Source organism: Ascaphus truei, chromosome 5 (assembly GCF_040206685.1).
Source record: "Ascaphus truei isolate aAscTru1 chromosome 5, aAscTru1.hap1, whole genome shotgun sequence".
Lineage (NCBI taxonomy): Eukaryota > Metazoa > Chordata > Amphibia > Anura > Ascaphidae > Ascaphus > Ascaphus truei.
The window spans coordinates 193,515,120-193,535,765 of record NC_134487.1 but is presented as its reverse complement, the minus strand read 5'-3'; the positions used below and the strand labels follow the sequence as shown (position 1 = coordinate 193,535,765).

At 45.8% G+C, this 20,646-nt stretch overlaps 1 protein-coding gene across 3 annotated transcripts in view; it reads right to left on the bottom strand.

The window, feature by feature from the left end:
• The window catches only part of PKD2L2 (polycystin 2 like 2, transient receptor potential cation channel), a 1,160,187-nt gene that overhangs the window by 408,665 nt on the left and 730,876 nt on the right, over positions 1–20,646 (bottom strand). For all 3 annotated transcript variants that reach the window (XM_075601557.1, XM_075601558.1, XM_075601559.1), the window contains 2 exons: positions 7,149–7,330; positions 6,452–6,572 (listed from right to left, as the gene is read on the bottom strand). In XM_075601557.1, the coding sequence (XP_075457672.1) occupies positions 6,452–6,572; positions 7,149–7,330 (303 nt within the window). The remainder of the gene's footprint in view (positions 1–6,451; positions 6,573–7,148; positions 7,331–20,646) is intronic.

The window sequence follows — 20,646 nt, the reverse complement described above, 5'->3', positions numbered from 1 at the left end:
TGCAGAGGATACACCTGCCAAGGTACAGGAGCAGCTTCATATCGGCTAGGAAGCAGGAGCGATTTCACCAAGCCCCAGTACCAGCTGCTGAACCTGGCTGCATGAAGGGAAATCCCCTTGGGAGTGAAAAGACTGACGTCCTGCCCCAGAATCAACTGAGCTGCAGCAGCAGAGGGAAGCAAGCACCTGAATCTACAGCTAACAGCCGAGTGGTAAACAGTGTGATACACACTACATGCCTTTTACCAACCTTTTTTTATGTACGCAGATATATTACCCCCTTTTTAATTCTATAATATATTGTTGAATTTGCTTCACTATTTGGCGTTGTGCGCTGTTTTCTTTTGTTTCCCTTCTCTTAGTGTGTGTGGGGTGCTGAGCCACCCCTGCGTTTACAGCTGCAGACGCCATTATCCCCAACACGGTTATGTGGCACTTATTATTTAATGTTTAACTATCTCACTGTGGGAGTTGTGGTTTAATTTTTTATAATTTTTTTATCACTAAATTGATGGTATAGTCACTGCACTGTATATATTTATACATTTAAACTTTATAGGTAGTTAGGTAGTAGCGCACAGTTTTGTTTTTTGTACATACTGTACATTCCTGCAAAATGGGGACAACAAGGGACAGAGGGAAAAATAATACATGTACAGAGCATGGAAAATTAACTCCTTCATCCCCAATGCGAAATAGGGATAACCGGCCGAGCACACTGCCTTTATTAATACGCTGATTACCCACAATTTCATTACAATGGGTCTTTGACCAGAAACCTAAAACCCATGGAGAAGCTGCGAGGAATGGCAGACGCGTATGAGACCAGCAGGGCTTTGATGAACAAAAAAGCAGCTCCCAAAGAGGTGGCTAGCGCTACCAAGGGAGCCAAATCCACCCCTCAGTGGACCCACAAGCCTGCAGCGGACGGCAAAGCACTCAAAGCTGCAGAGTTTAGACACGAGAGGCTGTGTTTTTCCTGCAATAAGGTCAGTCATCACAGGCCAGGCTGCCCGGACCGGGATCGGTCCGGGAGACCCCATCAAGGGCAACGATCACCAGCTGCGAGGCTGGTTGCCCGTGTGCGACTGACACACACAGAGGAGCCAAGCACACCCATGGAGCCAATCTACAGAGGGACGTCCATGGGAGAACCTGCACTTGCCACCTCGGTACCAGCAGCAGAGATCGGAGGACATCATGTTGCACCAGTTGGGATGCAGCCCAATGATGTCCAGCAGAAGCATCTGCAGAAGGTGACCATCAAGAACTGGCAGGTGGACGGCTTGCTGGACTCTGGTGCCACTGTGACTCTGGTTCGCCCTGATATGGTGCGGCCAGAGAATTTGCTCACGGGCAACGGGATGCAAGTGACCACGCCCAATTAAGGACCGCAGTCCATCCAGGTAGCCCGGGTTTTTTTGGGTTAGGGTGCTGGACGTGGCATGAAGAAGGTGGGGTTTTTACTCGGGTTAGATGCCGAAGTCCAATTGGCAATGACCTGGGGCATGTTACCTGCATTTTTACAACCGAGCTGGCCCCTGTTGCAGCGATCACCAGGAGCCAGTCAGCCAAGATCGCAGCAGAACCAGCCCCTGTGCTCCTGAATTTGGGACCAACAGTTACAGCAGTGTCAGAGGAGACCAGGCAGGTAAGCCAGACAAAGTCACCTACTGACCCTGAATTACTGTTCCCTGTACCTGTTCCCAGTCCCCCCAACTTAGCCTTGTCAAGCGAGTGGCCAGAGTTAGGTACCCAGTTTAGGGATGCGGTGTAATCAGACCCCAGCTTGGGGGGCCTGAGACTTCGGGCGTCCAAGTCTAAGCCAGGGGACAGGTCTGATAACTACTAGTGGCACCATGGGCTCCTGTATAGAGAGCAAGGGACCACAGGGTTAGCTGATGTCTGGACTGGTAAGCGACAGCTGGTGATAACCATGGAGTATGGGCAGCAGTTGTTGCAGGTAGCCCAATCTATTCTACTAGCGGGCATTAGGGGGTCACTCGGACGTGAGCCCGGCTGTTGCAGCGTTACTACTGGCTGGGGGCATCGAGGGCTGTGGCAGATTTCTGCCGGTCCTGCGATGCCTGCCAGCGAGTTGGTAAGCTGGGCGATCATGTAAAGGCACCCCTGAACCCATTACCGGTAACTGTAGCACTTCCCAGCTTGTCCGGGAAGCGCTACATCCTCACGGTGGTGGACTTTGCCACCCGGTACCCTGAGGTGGTCGCGCTTGCCACCATAGATGCTAGGGCAGTAGCTAAAGCATTATTAACCATTTATTCTAGGGTAGGTATCCCTAGCGAGATCTTAACCGATCAGGGGTCACAATTCATGAGTGAATTGCTCCAGTGTCTCTGGGATGCATGCGGGGCTAAGCACCAGCGCCCGACCCCTTACCACCAACAAACCAATGGACTATGTGAGAGATTCAATGGTACACTGGCGACACACTTTATTCGAGCTTGGCTAGTCCCACGAATTCGGGTATACCCGGGTGTATTGAGGTTTGTGACTGTTTTCTGCCCGAGTACATTGAGTTATTTTCCAAGCAGGGATTGAAGCATTTTATTCCCGCTGGCTGCAATACTGCACAGTATATATATATAAACTGCATTACAATTCATGAATTTATGCCATCTGGTAGACACGCGAAGCATTGCAGCCTATTAAATCCTAATCATTATCATTTAACAGATCAGCCGCCCATCAGCCAGGCATGAACCCAGGCTGGGAAGGCAAATGCAACGGGGCTTGTCAGAGGTTAGGAGTGGCGCATTCCAGGTATCTGCCAGGTACATACCGGGTATTTACTCGAATAAAGTGTGTCGGTGCAGTACCCTGAAGCAGATGATTCGAACCTTTATAGAGACAGAGGGCAAAGACTGGGATTCACCTGCAGCCCTTGCTGTTTGCATACCGAGAGATACCGCAAGAATCTACAGGATTTTCTCCCTTTGAGCTACTATATGGTCGCAGGGTACGGGGACATCTGGACTTATTCTGTGAGGGATGGGAAGGGGAGACTACCAATACTGATGCTTCTGTGCTTCAGTATGTGGTAGATCTCAGAGACCGACTAGAAACACTCATGGGGTTGGCACAGGACAACCTTTGGGCTGTTCAGACCAAGCAGAAGACTTGGTATGATCAGAATGCCCGGAGCAGAGAATTCATCCCAGGACAGCAAGTGCTTGTTCTCAAGCTCTTTCGGGAGAACAAATTAATGGCTGCCTAGTCGGGACCATATCCGGTACTATGAAAGATGAATAAGTGCAACTATGTTGTACAGGTAGATGCTGAGACAGGGAGAAATAAAATGTACCATATCAACATGCCCAAGGAGTACATAGTGCCGACTGTGACATCGGTGCTGGCCATTTGGAGCCCACCGATTGGGGATCCAGCGGGCAATGCTCTGTCGGATATCCTGGGGGAGGCTAGGCAGGAGGGTACAGTAGAGCAGGTTGAGATATGGTCTACGCTGAGTGTCAGGCAAAGGGCAGAAGCCAGGGCTATGCTAGGGATGTATAGGGCTCTGTTCTCAGTCAAGCCAGGGAAGACACACATTACAGATCACCCAGTTCTGACAGGGGATCTGAGACCTCTGCATAAGCATGCTTATAGTGTGTCAGCAGCGATCAAGGCAGTATAAAGAGGGAGGTAGAAGAGATGCTGGTACTAGGGGTAATTGTACTGTCCCAGAGCCCTTGGGAGAAGGAATCATTTCCAAAACGCGTTATTCCTGATCGGCTGTGTGCGGGAGGTTTATACACTAAAAGCCACCATAGCTTTCATGTGTCTGCCTATCATTGTCCGGCTACTGGACGCAGAAGCAGGAGAACACCACGTCAGACCAGACCTAGATGGCTGCTAGGAGCTGAAGTGTTTTATCTATTATGAGAGTCTATGTTTACTTTTTTATGTAATAAAATGTATATTATTTTAACTTGCCGTCTATATTATCCTTGCTGGGATGGCACAAGGGACAAGGAACAAGATCTGTGATTGTGGGCTAACACTTTGGGAACTGAAGATCCCTGATAAGATATAATTTTATGACGGGTCTCACACATGGCCGTGTGAGTATATGTTTACAAACGTTTATACCCATCCCCTGATCCCTGAGTGAGGTTTTGCTCACTGCAGGGCTGTTACAATCTTGAACAGTGTCTTATGTATTCAACATTGCCTGACTGACATTGTGTCATATATCTATATATATCTATTTCATATGTATGCTCACCACCTCCTCCATTCTTCAGACTAAGAGGCGCCAGCAAGAGGGTGTATCCCAGGTTTGCTAAGTTGCCGCGGTGTCAAGCCGGCACATGCGCTTTGCGAACCGGAAAGCCTTTTTGCCCGGTTTTGCAAACTGCAGGCAACGCGGCTATTGGTGGGTTAAAAAATCTCACAACGGGCATTGGGTCCACATGTTAAAGGTACCCAGGAATCGCCTATAACTGTGCCTACCGAGCGGTCCCCGGTGTGATTCCTATGATCCATGATGTGACTACGCTTTACGCAAGACTTTTTCAAGCACAGCGGCAGCCATTTCAGAAGGCAAGGGGTTAATAACAACGCAACTAAGGATTTACCCCAAACTTTAGAATTCGTTAGCCCTGGTGACTCTCAAACAAATTCTAACGAATCTCTACGAAATTCTGTGAGGTGGCTGAATTATTTGATCGGCAAGTTGCGATCTAGCCACGGGACCTCTAAACCAAGACTACATTTCTTATGCTTGCATGCAAAGGACAATCTATTTCGTTCCCTTATCCCAGTAAGTGTTGTTTAAAGTGTATTCTGCAGATGTTGTGTGTTTGTCAACTCAGGAAATAAATCACATTTATTTTGAGCCTTGTTGTGTTCAATCGAGTACCCAGAAATATAAATGTGTTGAAAAATTGTGTTCACCGTGACAGCATCTTTTTTCACTCTGCAAAGGGGCATGCGCCAACCTGGCACCTCGGCCTCTTTGCATACAGAGGCCACCCACTGTCCAGGCTCCACAGAGTCTGGGCACTAGCAAATGGTGGCCGGATAGCCCTGTGTTAGCCCAGGATGCGGGTACTAAAGCAGAACTGCAGTACCCCTCCTGTTCTAACACCTTGGCATCCCTGAGGCTTTCAAGTCCGGATTTCACACAGACCCATAGACACCAAGCTTGATAGCCATCTGGTCTCTCGGAATCCATGACTTGGAAATCCCATAGTTAATTCACAGGTTATCAGTACATATACCTATTAAACATAGCCCTTTAGTAAAATACAGTATACTGTGTCCGGTATCTAGTGTTAGAAAATGTGTAAATCCCTATTCTGGTGTCAGGGATGGAATGATGGGATATACTGCCCACCCTCACTAGCCTCATTATTGGCACACTTTTAGAAATAACTTTTAAACTTTTACACACAAGAATTACTCTCAGCTTTATCACTTAGCTGGAGCACCCCTTGAACCCTTACACCAGGTCCAGGGTAACTTGGCATGTATCTGGGCACCTCTCCTTATTCTAGAAACCCCTCTTTACACTAGGGACCCGTGTATATTGCAGGTATACATTAACCCCTTCATGCCCGTTTACCTTGTCGGGAAGATGCTGCAGCGGGAATCCTGGTGGTGAGTCGTAAGAGTACTTTCAGAGTCAGAGTTTGACTGAAGCAATGTGCTTGGCTGCATCCGAGAATCTCACTTGATTCCCGGATACAACTCTTGGGGTATTCCATAACTCTGGAACCCCGATACATAGACACATTCTGTAAAGACTTTCTCTGGCAAACCCCCCCTGAAACTTACAGTCTATAAGTCTTCCGATCCCAGCACTCCAGGAAAGGCAAAACACAAATAAATCTTTAATGTTGCAAAATTTGCACGGTCACAGTGATGCGTTTAGGACATTTGGGTCCAAGATCTGAAACTCTAGGACCTCAACACACGGATCAGGGGTAACCAAGTGGGCTGAACCTTTATTAGTGAGCCTTGTTAACCGCTTCACTGTCACAGGGTCTCAGAGTCTAAAATTAATGTGGTTCATCTCAGGAGACCCCCTGCTACAATACTCTGTTATTAAAATGAACATTAAAACTGTGCGATTGCCTGTAGGAGCTGTGCAGGTAGATGCAGCTCTCTCCATACAGCTCTTCCACGCTGCTGGTGTGAAATCGCAATTTAAGCAAACACAAGTTGTGCGATAAGTATTGGGAAAAAAGAAACACAAAGTAGTGCAATGTTGCATTTTTTTACTGCACTAAAAAAAACGTGTGATTATTCTTAGTGAATACTGTTTTGTCACATTTCTTATAGTGTGTTACAGTAAGAAGATGCAACTGAACTTATCAAAGTTTAGTGAATAGGCCCCATAGACTTTAGAACTGAGTTGTTAGGAGGGATCAGGACATTATTTACAATGAAATAGCTGATTATATTTCATATCAGTTAGAACTCTTACCAATAGAACAAAGAAAATAAAGAATACAAAGGATATAAAATAAAGAGGCCCAAGAACTCGATCAGCTTTCTCAATATCCGCAAAGTCAAAGTCACCCAAAATGATACGGAACTGTGTAAACCTGACAAAGGAAAAAGAAATACAGTAAATTATCATACATTTCTGAATATCTTTACTGTAACTATTTATATTATGATCTACTGTATTTACTCTGCACTGAAAAGATCTGTGGTTATTTGTGATCATTTTTCTGTAATGGACCCCATGTCTCTTTCAAGACTGTCTAACTGGGGATTGGTTAATCAAAAAGGTTTTATGTATATTGATCAATGGTATAGTACATCATGCTGTGCCACTGCCTGACAACTCAGGCTGTTCTTGGCTTCTAAATTATTATGTTGAGACTAGGTGATGGGATAGCTGATGCCTAACATTTGTTATACAGTAGCAGCAAGACTAAGGAAAAATTTACAATTGATGTTTTACAGCTCAAAAATGAAGTCCAGAAATCAAGTACTAGAGTGGAAATTAGGTACAGTATGTACCTAATGCTATTGTGGGGGTTCTCTTAGTGATAGAAAAGATACTAAAGCAACCAACACTACAATACATATATAACTAATTTTATATTAAAAATTGACCAGGACATTTCTATTATATGTTATACACAACACTTAATTAGTAATAAAGAACATACACACAGTTAGCAAATGAAGAAAATTCATCAATTTGTGATCCAAAGATAAGGAATCCTAGCTGTGCATAAGAAAAAAAGATAATGAAGAACATAATAGCAAAGCCCATTATGTCTTTGGCACAGCGTGACAAAGTTGATGACAGCTGACTCATAGTCTTGTTAAAGGTTATAAACTTGAATATCTAGAAAACAAAAAGTTATATTACAATTAACACCACATACTGTACATTACATTCTATACATTGTATATTTAATAGAATTGTACAATCATTTGCCTTGTGAAAATAAGGGGGAACTTTAGGAACACAAAATCTCTCTTATAATTTGCAAATTCAAATAAGACCCTGTCCTGTACAGTACAGGCTTTCCTGTTTCAATAATAGCAGCATTTTGAAACTTTCTAATATTATTAATTCAAACCCAATATGTCTGTCTATAATCACTTTAACTCTTTTCAAACACCAGTTGAAAAATGTGGGTTGTCAAAAAGGACTCTCTTGCCATGGTTATATAATTATGGTTTAGGGGGCAAAGGCAAAACAAAATAGTAACAATTTTTCAGAAGTACTGTAGCGAATAGTTGCAAATTTGCTCAGAATTTTACATTTTTTGCAAGGGTATTGTCACTTTTTGCAATAACTTAAAGAAAAATACCTTGCACCTTGACCTTTACATTGTCACATATTTTTGCAAACATTTTTTTAGCCTTATTTGTGAATTTTACCAAAAAATGTGCACATCTCTGAAGTACAATTTACAGTGTGTTACCCCTCTATTTTAGATTACACTGAAACCCGCTGCTAAGATGGATGTTAGAGTCTGTGACGATGAGGGGGTAGCCAGGCCAATAATAAAGGTATTATGCCCGGCTGGGTGCCTCTGAGCCATATTGGTGAATTTGAAGTGTCAGCTCTGCAACCCAGTTATGGCATGTGAACTGTATTTTAATAAAGATACATGTGTGTGTTTTACTGTTCCAGGAGTGCCAACCAGTGGAGATTCGCAGGGCATGAGTTTCAGGGATGATTTTACGGTAAAATGTTGTCAGGGTTGGTTTGGTTAGAAGGGGCCAGACTTGCTGATTACCCCGAAACATGTACCCAGGAATCCTACCAGATCCCTGGAGATATGAAGACACAGACCACCGGACAAAAACCTCCCTAGGAAGCAGTTAGCGGCTCACCACCAGATCTCCCTGCTTCAGCACAGACCAGAACAGTAAGAGCGGGCAGGGGGAAATCACATTCCAGAGTCCTCCAGTATATGCCCAAACCCCCAGAACCCAGTGTAGGGGTTCAGAGTCTCTCCCACCAGGTATAGGGCGACGAGAGTAAAAAAAATTCCATGTCCAGCGCTTAAATAATAAAAGCAGCTGTTTGCTAACTTTTGTTAGGAAGCTCCTAGCGCTCTGAATCTTGCTGTGCGAATCATTCAGGTAGAAACATATAAAACAACGATAATGTAATTTTTATAACTTTTTATAAAAATTGAGGAATGAAAGTCCCCCGAAAATAGTGTATTAAACATAAAAGGCATATTTGGGCTTTCATTCAAGACACCGGAAACAGGGAAATATTCATTTATTGTAGCACCTCACTTAGTATGCGTGTAGTGACACACTGTAAATGAGCTGAGGATGTGAAGCCCCGGACTTCTAAGGCATCCTGCTGTCTTGATGCCACAATGTCTGCAAAAGTCCGGAGTTGAAAGGGCTTAGTGAACTTAAGGTGTTAGGTGGGGAAGGATTCCTCAATTACCCCCATCCTAGTGTAAAATTCAGGCAGTCTGGCAAATGGTGGCCAGCCCAGAGTTATTGTCGCCAGGTAGAGGGGCTGGGTCTCATATGCTAAGAAGCAATGGTGCTACGTTCGTGTATGCCATAAGCAGAATGAGAAGCCCCCTCTACAAGTTTTATGAAGTATTGGCAACTCCTGGATAGGTGGGAAAAGTTATTCCCACAGAGAGATTGTCTGCACTGTTTAGGTATAGGGTTTTGAACCTTATAAAAAAAAACGTGTGTGCGGTGCACGCGCATACACTACCGACACACTTTATTGAAGTGTGGTCGGTACCGCAAGCCGGGAAATCTCCCGGCTTGCTTGTGGCCGCCCCTCGGCGTGCCGCGCGTCATAGACGCGCGGTCACGCGTCATCGGGAGCGTGCGCCCCCTGCACGCGTGTCCAGGGGCTCCCCGAGGGAGCCCTGGTGTCCCGCGATCGCGGGACAGCGGCAGGGGGTTCCGGGGGACCCGGCGGACCTGGCAGCGGTAGGGAGAGCGCCCCGATCGGAGGGCGCTCTTCCGCTGCTTCGGCGCGCGCCCGTCACACTCGGGCGCGCGCCAGGCTACTGCTGCGGCACAGAACGGGCAAATGCTCGAATAAACTGTGCCGCAGCAGTAGTAAGTGAAACTTCTTTGACTTTTGTCACAGAAATTGTATTTGTGTTGGTGATGTTTTAATTAAAAATCAAAATACAATTTCAGTGACAAAACGCAAATAAATTTGACTTAGAATGCGCGTGCTCGGCACACATCCCCTGTATTAGCTATTTGCACTAAGTGTGAATTCCTTGTGTGTATGTGTGTCAGTGTGTGTGTATCTGTGTCAGTCAGTGTGTGTGTATGTGTGTCAGTCAGTGTGTGTGTATGTGTATGTCAGTCAGTCAGTCAGTGTGTGTGTGTGTATGTGTGTCAGTCAGTCAGTGTGTATGTGTATCTGTGTCAGTCAGTGTGTATGTGTAAGTCAGTGGTGGCTGTCAGTGTGTGTGTGTCAGTCTGTGTGTGTGTGTATTTGTGTCAGTCAGTGTGTATGTGTAAGTCAGTGTGTGTGTCAATCAGTGTAGGGGAGGTGTGGGTGGGTCAAAGTGTGTGGGGGTGTGTGGGTGGGTCAGAGTGTGTGGGGGGGTGTAGGTGGGTCAGAGTGTGCGGGGGGGGTGTGGGTGGGTCAGAGTGTGCGGGGGTGTGGGTGGGTCAGAGTGTGCGGGGGGGGGGGGGGTGGGTGGGTCAGTCAGTCAGTGTGCGGGGAGGTGTGGGTGGGTGGGTCAGTCAGACAGTGTGCGGGGAGGTGTGGGTGGGTGGGTCAGTCAGTCAGTGTGCGGGGAGGTGCGGGTGGGTGGGTCAGTCAATCAGTGTGCGGGGAGGTGTGGGTGGGTGAGTCAGTCAGTGTGTGGGGAGGTGTGGGTGAGTGGGTCAGTCAGTCAGTGTGCGGGGAGGTGTGGGTGGGTGGGTCAGTCAGTCAGTGTGCGGGGAGGTGTGGGTGGGTGGGTCAGTCAGTGTGTGGGGAGGTGTGGGTGGGTGGGTGGGTCAGTCAGTGTGCGGGGACGACACACCGCCGCAACATGTGACAGGGGCGGTGTGAGCGGAGTGGCATCCATTACGTGACGTCACTTCCGTTTCACATTTCGCCCCACATCATCCAGTTTTATCCCATCAGAGGTGCCACTAAAGAAGTTTCACTTCAAAAACCCTGCAGCCATCGGGAATCAGTTCTTTTAAGATTCATCAAAGACTTCGTAAGATACCAAGATTCCAAGTGCCATTATCGTGGTGGCAAAATGAAGGAAACAGCTGTATCGGAGTACACAGTGGTGGCAACTTGCCTCGCTGACCGAGGACATTTCCACGCCGTTTCACGAGTAACTCACGCTCCTGGGATATTGCTCCTAAAGACTTAATTTTTCAACATTTCCTTCTGGAAACAAATTATTTCATTTGCCTTTTTTTCTGGTGGCAGTGGTGGGATCCGATTGAGCCTATGGTATAGCATCCTGCGGGATCCTATAGCATAGTGGGAAACTCGAAGATTGCGAGCTCCCAAAGAAAGAGGTAGCGTACATACATTTCACAAGAGCACGAAAAAATACAGATTCTTTTTGTCACTTAACATGGATAAGCGATCGGGATGGTTCCGGTCCTGGGACCCCCCCGTGGATCGTTACCCGGTGTGAAAGATATGGATTAGCGACGGCTGGTCGGTCAAAGGTACAACTGGAGGAGGGCTTGTAATTACAGTACATGAAGCCAGTATTGTTTTACTGAGGGCAACGAGCCCGTACCGGCAGCAGCAGTGATCACATTTCAGACTTGGGCGCAGGAGCATAATCCAGTCTCGGAGGGAGATGGACATGAGGAGGGAGAGGGCGATCACCAGCATAAAGGTGAAGGACTGGTTCTTGGGAGTGCGGTAGGGGTAGTCCCCAAGTGGGGGTGGAGGGAGGAGAGCATCCTGTTAATTTTCAGATCTGTGACAGAAAAAGGGTTAATAAAGCGCAACAAATCTTGTGATAAAATCAAGCTGCTGCCTGAACACCTGCGGTTTCCCCAAACCGCAATTACATAAACCTAAACCAAAAAGTGCTCGTGGCGCAAAGGGACCAAATATAAACAGTACAATGTGCAAATAAACCCAGTGATGTATAGCACTGAAAACACATAATACTGTCACTCCATATGTAGAATTCCTCAGGTGCGTGGACTCCTGGTTAACCTCATATGAGAAAAGAACACAAATGCAGAGGGTATAGTGTATTAACATTTATTCATGATGACAAACAACACAGGGGGGGGAGGAAACAAACCCACACTCTCCCCGCTGGTGTATAAGCAAGAAGTGACTTCAGGCGCACTTCAACCCTTCTCCCAAAATGACTGCTCCCAAATCAGCTGCTGGGCAGGTAGAGACACATGCAAACTCCGGTCTCCTCCTTCAGCGCCTCTCACCCGCACTCAGAGTCCTTCGTCCGTTTGAACATGTCACAGCCTCCCCAGCCAATCCGGATATTATAGGGTTAATGTAGTGGCCTCAGAGAGTCAAAAAGCCCAACATGTTTCGTCCAAAGACTTCATCTGGGGTCATGTCAGGGGGAAATCACACTTCTGGGTCCCCCGGTATATGACCAAACCCAGAACCCAGTGAAGGGGTTCGTATCTTTTCCACCAGGTATAAGGTGGCGAGAGTAAAAATGTTTTTCAAGTTCAGCACTTGAGAAATAAAAGCGGCTGTTTGCTAACTTTTGTTAGAAAGCTCCTAGCATGCTGAAACTTGCTGTGCACGTAGTTCGGGGAGAAACATGGAAAACACCCATAGCATAATTTTGATATGTTTTTATATGAATTGATGAATGAAAATCCCCTTTAAACAGTGTATTAAACATGTTAGGCACATTTGGGCTTTCATTCAGACCACAGGGGACCGGGAAATACTCATTTATTGTAGCCCCCACTTAGTATGCGTCTAGTGGCTCACTGTAAATGAGCTGAGGATATGAAGCTCTGGACTTCTAAGGCAAACCGCTGGCTTGGTGCCACAATGTCTGTAAAAGCCCGGAGATGAAAGGGCTTCTGGGTCCCCAAGGTGTTAGGCAGTTTGGAAAATGGTGGCCAGTCCAGACTTAGTGTTGCCAGGTAGGCAAAGGTGCTAGGTTGGCGCATGCTCTTAGCAGAAAGAGAAGCCCCCTCTGCCAGGTTTCTAAAATATTGGCAACTCCAGGATAGGTGAGAAAAATTATTCCCACAGAGAGATTGGCTGCACTGTTTAGGTATAGGAGTTTTAACCTTATAATAAACCCTGCAGCCGTTTGGGGATCAGATTCATGCAAGATTTCATCAAGCTTTGTAAGAAACATGATTTCGTAAGATACAAAGATTCCAAGTGCCATTAAGGTGGTGGCAGAATGAAAGAAGCTGCTCCGTTGGAGTACACAGTGTTGGCAACTTGCACAGAGCGTGGGAACTAAAACCCAATCTGTTGGCTGAAGTACCATGTGACAGCCTTTGGATGACGTCACATCCGTTCTCCCCCAAGCCTTTGTTACATGGTCAGAAGTGAAGCGTTGTCATGCGCTCAGGCAAGCCGCTGGATAGATACAGCACCTATGGTGTGCATGGCTGTGGGGGAACACAAAGCGGAGCCTGGAGGGGAAAACTATGAAAGTCAGGGCTCAGGGGCAGTTAGCTTACCCCTGTCAGCTCATCCATCTTTAGTCTCGTTGCTCCATGACTTTACTTCCCATAGTGTGCATCCGGCAGGAAAACCATGCGAGGAGAGGGAGAAATTGTCCGGTGCCACAGCAAACAGCCAGTCTGAATCCAATTCCGGTGGTAATACAAAAGCTTTATTGAACAAAACACACACTAAAAACAGCAGGCTGCAACACAGCCGCCTCCTATCGGATTGACATGAGAAATAGGATTGGATCTTAAATCTACGTGTCCCATCTGAATTAGAGAAGTGTGTAGCTTTCACCATGTTCGGACAGATTTTACACCGTCCACATCTATACTGCTGCGGCCAAGTTTATTCGAGCATTTGCCCGTTCTTGGCCGCAGCAGTAGCCTGGCGCGCGCCCGAGAGTGACGGGCGCGCGCCAAAGCAGCGGAAGAGCGCCCTCCGATCGGGGCGCTCTCCCTACCGCTGCCAGGTCCGCCGGGTCCCCCGGAACCCCCTGCCGCTGTCCCGCGATCGCGGGACACCAGGGCTCCCTCGGGGAGCCCCTGGACGCGCGTGCAGGGGGCGCACGCTCCCGAAGACGCGTGACCGCGCGTCTATGACGCGCGGCACGCCGAGGGGCGGCCACTAGCAAGCCGGGAAATCTCCCGGCTTGCGGATTTGGCCGCAGTGTGATAAAGTGTGTCGGTAGTGTATGAACAGATTAATTTGGGAAAAAACGACCTAACTGAGTTAATAGGTTTAAGCATACTGGGAGACAATTTATTGCCCAATGTAGGGGCCTTGCGAAACACAACTCATGGACCTGCGCTCACAATCTTACACATAAGGGGATCTAGAATCAACGTACCCCAATGTTTGTTAATGATGGATTTAATAGCTGGGGCCTGGTCACTATATCCTGTTACTTGGTCTACTACAGCCAATCAGAGTTGAGATTAAGTTCCCATGCTCTGATTGGCTCCTGTACCTTGTGACGGCAGCCATCTTTCTTTTGATGACGTCATTTTAAAGGCAAATGAAGCTCAGCCATTCTGATTGGCTGGCTTCATTTTCTTTAATTGACGTCAACCATAATTTTTTTTATTGCAAAATCACATGGTTTTTGCGGCCCAATCAGGACCGTGGGAACCATATGACGAAAATGAGACGTCAAAGGGCCTATAAAAGCCTATGTCGTCTCAATTTTCAGCCAGACGCTGAGGAGGAAGGACCTCTCCTCCCAAGAAGGGAACAAGGACGTGGCGCAAGAAGGTAAGAAGACCCCAGAAGATCCCAGAAGAAGAAAGAAGAAGACAGATGAAGACCCCCCTGATGGTAGGAATTACAAATAGAAAAAAGAAGACACAGATTTGTTATTTTATTTTATGTTTTTTTTATTTTATGGTTACCAGTTTCCTGTATGTGCATGGATTGGTTCGAGAGCATGTGGTTCCCCGGGAGTCGGTGAGTGGGTCATCTAATGATAAGTAAACAAAACAAATGTATTTTATTTTACTTTTACAGGTTTGTTTTTTCTAATGTGATAATATTTTTTTTAAATGCTCATTTATTGCTCCTGTATGTATGTATGTATAGATCGATATACATACAGGGTAATAAATGATTGTTTTGGAAATGCTTGTTTTGATGTATTTAAAATCTATTTTGCTGCAATGTTTACAAATGTGTGTGTATCGTAATTTTAATTTCGATAGATGTAATTTATGGTGGTCTTTGCAGTACTTTATTTCAGGGGGGTCTTGCTTTTTAATAGTGGATTATTTTTGGTAGTTATATTTTGGCTGATGGTAACTTTTTTGCAGAATGGTTTGGTTTTACAAATTGAATAGTTAACTATGTGATTGATTTGGATTGGATTGTAATTGATTTGGGATTTGATTAATTGATGGAAATGTATTTCTGTTAACTTGCTTTGTTTAAATTGTATGCTTGTTTAGATGGAATTGTATCTTGTTTGGAATATTTTTTTTTTTATTTTGGGCATTGTTTGGTATAGTGTACATGATGCACAGATTATTTGCATCATGTACACACTGTAAAATTCCATGTTTTGATTGCCATTTGTTAGATATTTATTTGGCTAGGTGCAGTGTTATATTGGGAGATGAGATTTATTTTCGTTTGCAATGTGCTTGTTTTTTAATGTGGCTATATAATATTTTAATTTGTAGATGCAATGTGATGTATTGATTTTGAGATGTGTTTTTTTTTTATTTGTGCATGTTTTGTTAATCCTTAATCATTTATTTGTGTATTGGTTAATCATGTATGTATGTATGTATGAATATATATATATATATATATATATATTGTGACAGAGTCACTGACTCAGTAGGCTGTGACAGTGAATGGAGAGATGCTGCAGCCAGATCACTGAGTGTTAATCTCCTCAGACAGAGAAAGCACAGCTGAAGACTGATTAAACAGGGGCTGAACTCATGAGTGAAACAAGTGCTTTAAAAAGCAGGAAGTTGCTCACACAAGGAGAGCTTGTTTTTCCACAGGAAGGTGGAGAGAACTCTCCCGGCTGGGAAGCCGTTGCTGTTGCTCTTGTCCCCAGTCCTGCGATGAGCTAGGCTGCTGGGACCATCTGGGACCCCAACCCAGGATAAAGATCAAGATCGCTGCGAGGCTGGACACAGCCTGCTCCCTGGAACCGTGTTCCTGTTTGCTGTTGGAGCTGCTAAACAGATAAGACTTTATTCTTATTATGCTTATTGGTTATCGTTTGTGTAGCATGTTTTGGGCATGACCAGATTAGCTGGCTGTCCTGTTAGTAAGGGCTCAAGAAGTGAGTTAGTGTCCCTAACGGGACTAGGCTTTAATTTGCAAGAAAGTATTTTCTTAAAGGGACAGTGCACCCGTACTTATTTTGGTTGTGGCTAATAAACCACTGGTGTTTAAAGTTTCCCATCGTGTCAAGCGTCTTACTGACCCCGCCGCGAGGCCGTCCTGCCACAGGTGGTGGCAGCGGTGGGATGCTACGCCTCTGGGGGTCAGTAGATGAAGATATGTTGAGACACTGAACTCAAGCGGAAAAAAAAAATTATTTTTGCTGAAGCATGGAAGTTACAGCTAGCAAGCCTGAGTGTAAATTTTGCCCCGTCGGGTATGAAAGGATTGCTGTGTAAAGCTAATGCCTTTTTCTGAAGTGAGTGAATTTGCAGCTAGCAAGTGCTGTGAGCAAAGTTTGCCCTGTCTGGTAAAAAAGAAAGTGAAAATGAATTTTGGCAAAGATGTTGCCCTAAGAAGAACCCAGAAGGTTCAAAGATTGTAAAGCCCACACAAGTTACGTGTGTTGTGCAAAGTCTGCCTCGTCGGGTGTGAAGAAAACAAAACAAAAAAAAACGGGGTTTTAAAATGGCCGCCGTCAAGTGTCAGTTTTGCAATGTACATAACCATACAAAACAGTGTCCCTTCAGGCCATATGATGATTATGATGATGACGCATATGTGGCCTTGAGAAGAGAGACGTACCCGCAGATGAAAGCTGCAAAAGTGTCCAGTGTGTGTGTGCCCAGTACCACTGATGTCTCTGGAACGAATAAAACAAAGAGAAAGAAGAAAAATAAAAATATTTTTCAAGTCACAGAGAAAGTGACCAAACCACTTGAGCCTGCGATATCAGGACAACAGGTGTCAGCAAGCCACCGAGATGTGCTGCAGACCGGAGTGATGGGCAGAATTGTCACAGGAACGGTGGCAAAGGAAAAGGAGAAGCAAAGGGAAGCTGAATCCTTGAGCCAGGAAAAAGAGGCCTTAATTTCTGCACTCCAAACTGCCCACGTGATTATGATGCCTTGCTGGAACAATTGAATAGGGAGCGAGAAGCGAACGCCGAGGTAAAGAGGTGTATACTCCCAGCTATACTTGAGTATGAGGAGTTAAAGAAAACAGAGCGTCTTTTACGGAGTGAGTTGGAGGAGCTGAAGACAAGTTTGAATAAGGCCAACACCGCAATTGCTAACATGGAATCAGAGAGAACAAGTCCTGACTGGAGACTATGCTATCAGATGTCCCAGAAAGATGTGCAAAACTTCATCAAAGACTTAGAAGTGTCTCACCAAGAAGCTAGCACGCTCAAAACAGAGCTGGAACTCTCACGCCAGGAGGGCCACAGTCTAAACACAGAGCTGGGTATGTTGAAGGAAACCCATGAGAATGCCCTGAGGGTTTTAGAGACTGTAAAGAAGGAGAATTTAAGTCTGACGCAGAAAAATTCAGACTTGACTGATCAAATCAGTAAAGGTGATAAGAAGCTCCACTAAGCAGGAAAAGTGGAGAAGTAATTGATCCAGGAAAAGCTAGAGGTGCAGGAAGCACTGCAGAATGCAGAGAGGATGCAACGTGTCTCCCTGCAGCAGCACACACAGGCAACGCACTTATGGCAGAGCCAGCTGCAAGAGCTACATGCAAGTCTGCAAGCAGCCAAGGAGAAGCAGCGAGTGCTACAGGAACGACTGAGTACCCAGTATGTCCCCACAGAACAGCATGAGGAACTGAGGGCCACGCTGTACGCCACAAGAGCATCGCTAGGGGCAGAGCTGGGTACTTTGAAGAAAGCCAATGAAACGGTCCTAAGGGATATAGAGACTGTGAAAATGGAGAATATAAACCTGAAGGAAGAGGTTTTAAACCTGACTGGTCAGGTCAGTGATGGGACTGAAAAGCTTCACCAAGCGCAGAAAGTGAAGACACAATTGGTGCAAGAAAAAAAATGAAGTACAGGCTGCTCTGCAGAATGCAGAGAAAATGCTGGATAAAGAATGCCTCACCCTGGAGCAGCTGAAGATCACGTTGAGCGCCACAAGAGCATCGCTGGAGGCGGAGCTTAGAAGCCAGGTGACTCTGTGTGAGAGGGAACATGAGAAGGTCCAAAGACTGGAGCAAGAGCTGGAGAAGCAGAGAGGCAACTCCATCTCCATGAGTCAGTATGCCAAGGAGAAAGAAGCCTGGAAGACAGAAGCAACAGCGATACTGGCGACAAGAACTGCAGAGCTCAAAAAGATGGAGGAGGCGTTGATGCAAACTCAGAGTAAGCACCGGGAAGAGGTGAAGGCCCTGAGAGGGGACTGGCAGCATCAGATTGAAGAGCTGCAAACGCAGATGGCTGAGCACGAGATGCAGCGTGCCAAGACGGAGGAGGTGTCCGTCCGTCAGGTGGCCTGCCTGATGTTGCACCATGAAACTGAGATAGCTGATATACACAAGCGGCTGGACTACACGATCAATGAGGGGGCCCGGCTACAGCTGGAGCTAGACAAGGTCCGGGAGGAGCACCAGCAGCTGCAGGTCCAGAATAAAGAAAGAGAGACAGATTTAAGCCTTGCTCTGAGTCTGCTAGGAGACGTAGAATCGCGACTCAATTCTAACGAAGATGAACTAGCAGCCGCACTGAGTGAAAGAAGAAAGGCAGAAGGACTGCTTCAAGACCTGAGGAAGGACCTGGAGTCTGAGTGGGCTGGCCGCAGGATGGCGGAGAAACAAAAGTGTGACCTAGGCAAGGAGCTCGAGTCTCTAAAGTCTGAGCGGGACGCTACATTGGACTCTACTGCTGCCCAGCAGGAGGTTTCTCAGATGAAGCTGGAGGAAAAGCTTAGAAGCCTAAGACAGACATTTGGGTCACTGAAGCAGTCCAAGGAAAAGGTGGCGGTAGAGATAAAGTCAAAGGATGATGAAGGGGAGGCTGCACTGGAACATGTTTTTCCAGAGCCCGCTGTCTATGCAGACTATCTCTTAAGTTATCTTCAAAACCTGCTGTTCTCACAGATGAACAAAAAGCGGATATGACACAAATTGAAGACATGCTGATTAAAGAATTTATAGGTCAGCAGCTGATTCTTATAGTCGGCTGTCTAGATACCAGTGAAGAAGGAGGCAGGAAACGCCTTCTTGCTGTCCTACAAGAGATGCTTGTGATACCTAATACACCAACTTGCCTTATAACGTGTCTAGTGGAATTATTGCTCCGTATTGTTAAAGATGATGACCGGCGAATTCAGATTGTGGCAGAAATAGTCTCTGAGCTGCGAGAGCCAATTGTTAGCGTGGATATACCAGCGGATGCCGCGAAATCAAGGAAATTACAGTTAAAGATTGCAGATTTAAGAGTGCAGCTTAACGAAGCCAAACAAGCCTTGGAGGACTCCATAGTTTTACAAGATTTCAGTCTTGCAGCTGAATTAAAGGAGATAGTGAGGTACCTGTCCTCAGGCCCAGATGGCCTGGTAATTACCCCAAAAAGAAAATGCCTAAATTGGAAGGCAAGAAAAAAAAAGGGGGAGGGAAGGGCCAACGTCAGACATTGGCGACAAAGATGCTGGTGCATGGGAATGGTGCACGGGCCACTCCACAGGACAATGTTTCGCTGGGGAGAGGGATATGTGACAGAGTCACTGACTCAGTAGGCTGTGACAGTGAATGGAGAGATGCTGCAGCCAGATCACTGAGTGTTAATCTCCTCAGACAGAGAAAGCACAGCTGAAGACTGATTAAACAGGGGCTGAACTCATGAGTGAAACATGTGCTTTTAAAAGCAGGAAGTTGCTCACACAAGGAGAGCTTGTTTTTCCACAGGAAGGTGGAGAGAACTCTCCCGGCTGGGAAGCCGTTGCTGTTGCTCTTGTCCCCAGTCCTGCGATGAGCTAGGCTGCTGGGACCAGCTGGGACCCCAACCCAGGATAAAGATCAAGATCGCTGCGAGGCTGGACACAGCCTGCTCCCTGGAACTGTGTTCCTGTTTGCTGTTGGAGCTGCTAAACAGATAAGACTTTATTCTTATTATGCTTATTGGTAATCGTTTGTGTAGCATGTTTTGGGCATGACCAGATTAGCTGGCTGTCCTGTTAGTAAGGGCTCAAGAAGTGAGTTAGTGTCCCTAACGGGACTAGGCTTTAATTTGCAAGAAAGTAGTTTCTTAAAGGGACAGTGCACCCGTACTTATTTTGGTTGTGGCTAATAAACCACTGGTGTTTAAAGTTTCCCATCGTGTCAATCATCTTACTGACCCCGCCGCGAGGCCGTCCTGCCACAATATATATATATATATATATATATATATATATATATATATATATATATATATTGTCATTTGCATGTCATTTCCCAGAATCCCTTGCTGCAGTGGAAGTGCTGTGTGCTGGATGATAATGGTGAAAGGCGGGGTTGCAGACCTGCCTAAGACATGCAAATGAGCATACAGTATATTTACATTTGCTATATAATATATATATATATATATATATATATATATATATATATATATATATATAAAACACACAAAAATTATGCGCAGTCAAATCCGCTCCCAATAAGTCAAAATAAGTCACTGAGAAAGGTATAAGGGTTAAAATTACCCTCTGGCACACAAAAAAGAAAAAAGGGGGTCTAAAGAAAGCAATCAAAAATAGTGTGAGAATAAAAAAATGGATTTTATTAGCAACACATAGTAGCGAAAGATTAAAACATACCTAACCACATACCAAAAAAGAACTGCTGATCAAAGAAATGACATACACATAAGTAAACCCAAAGTATGTAACATGTAAAGT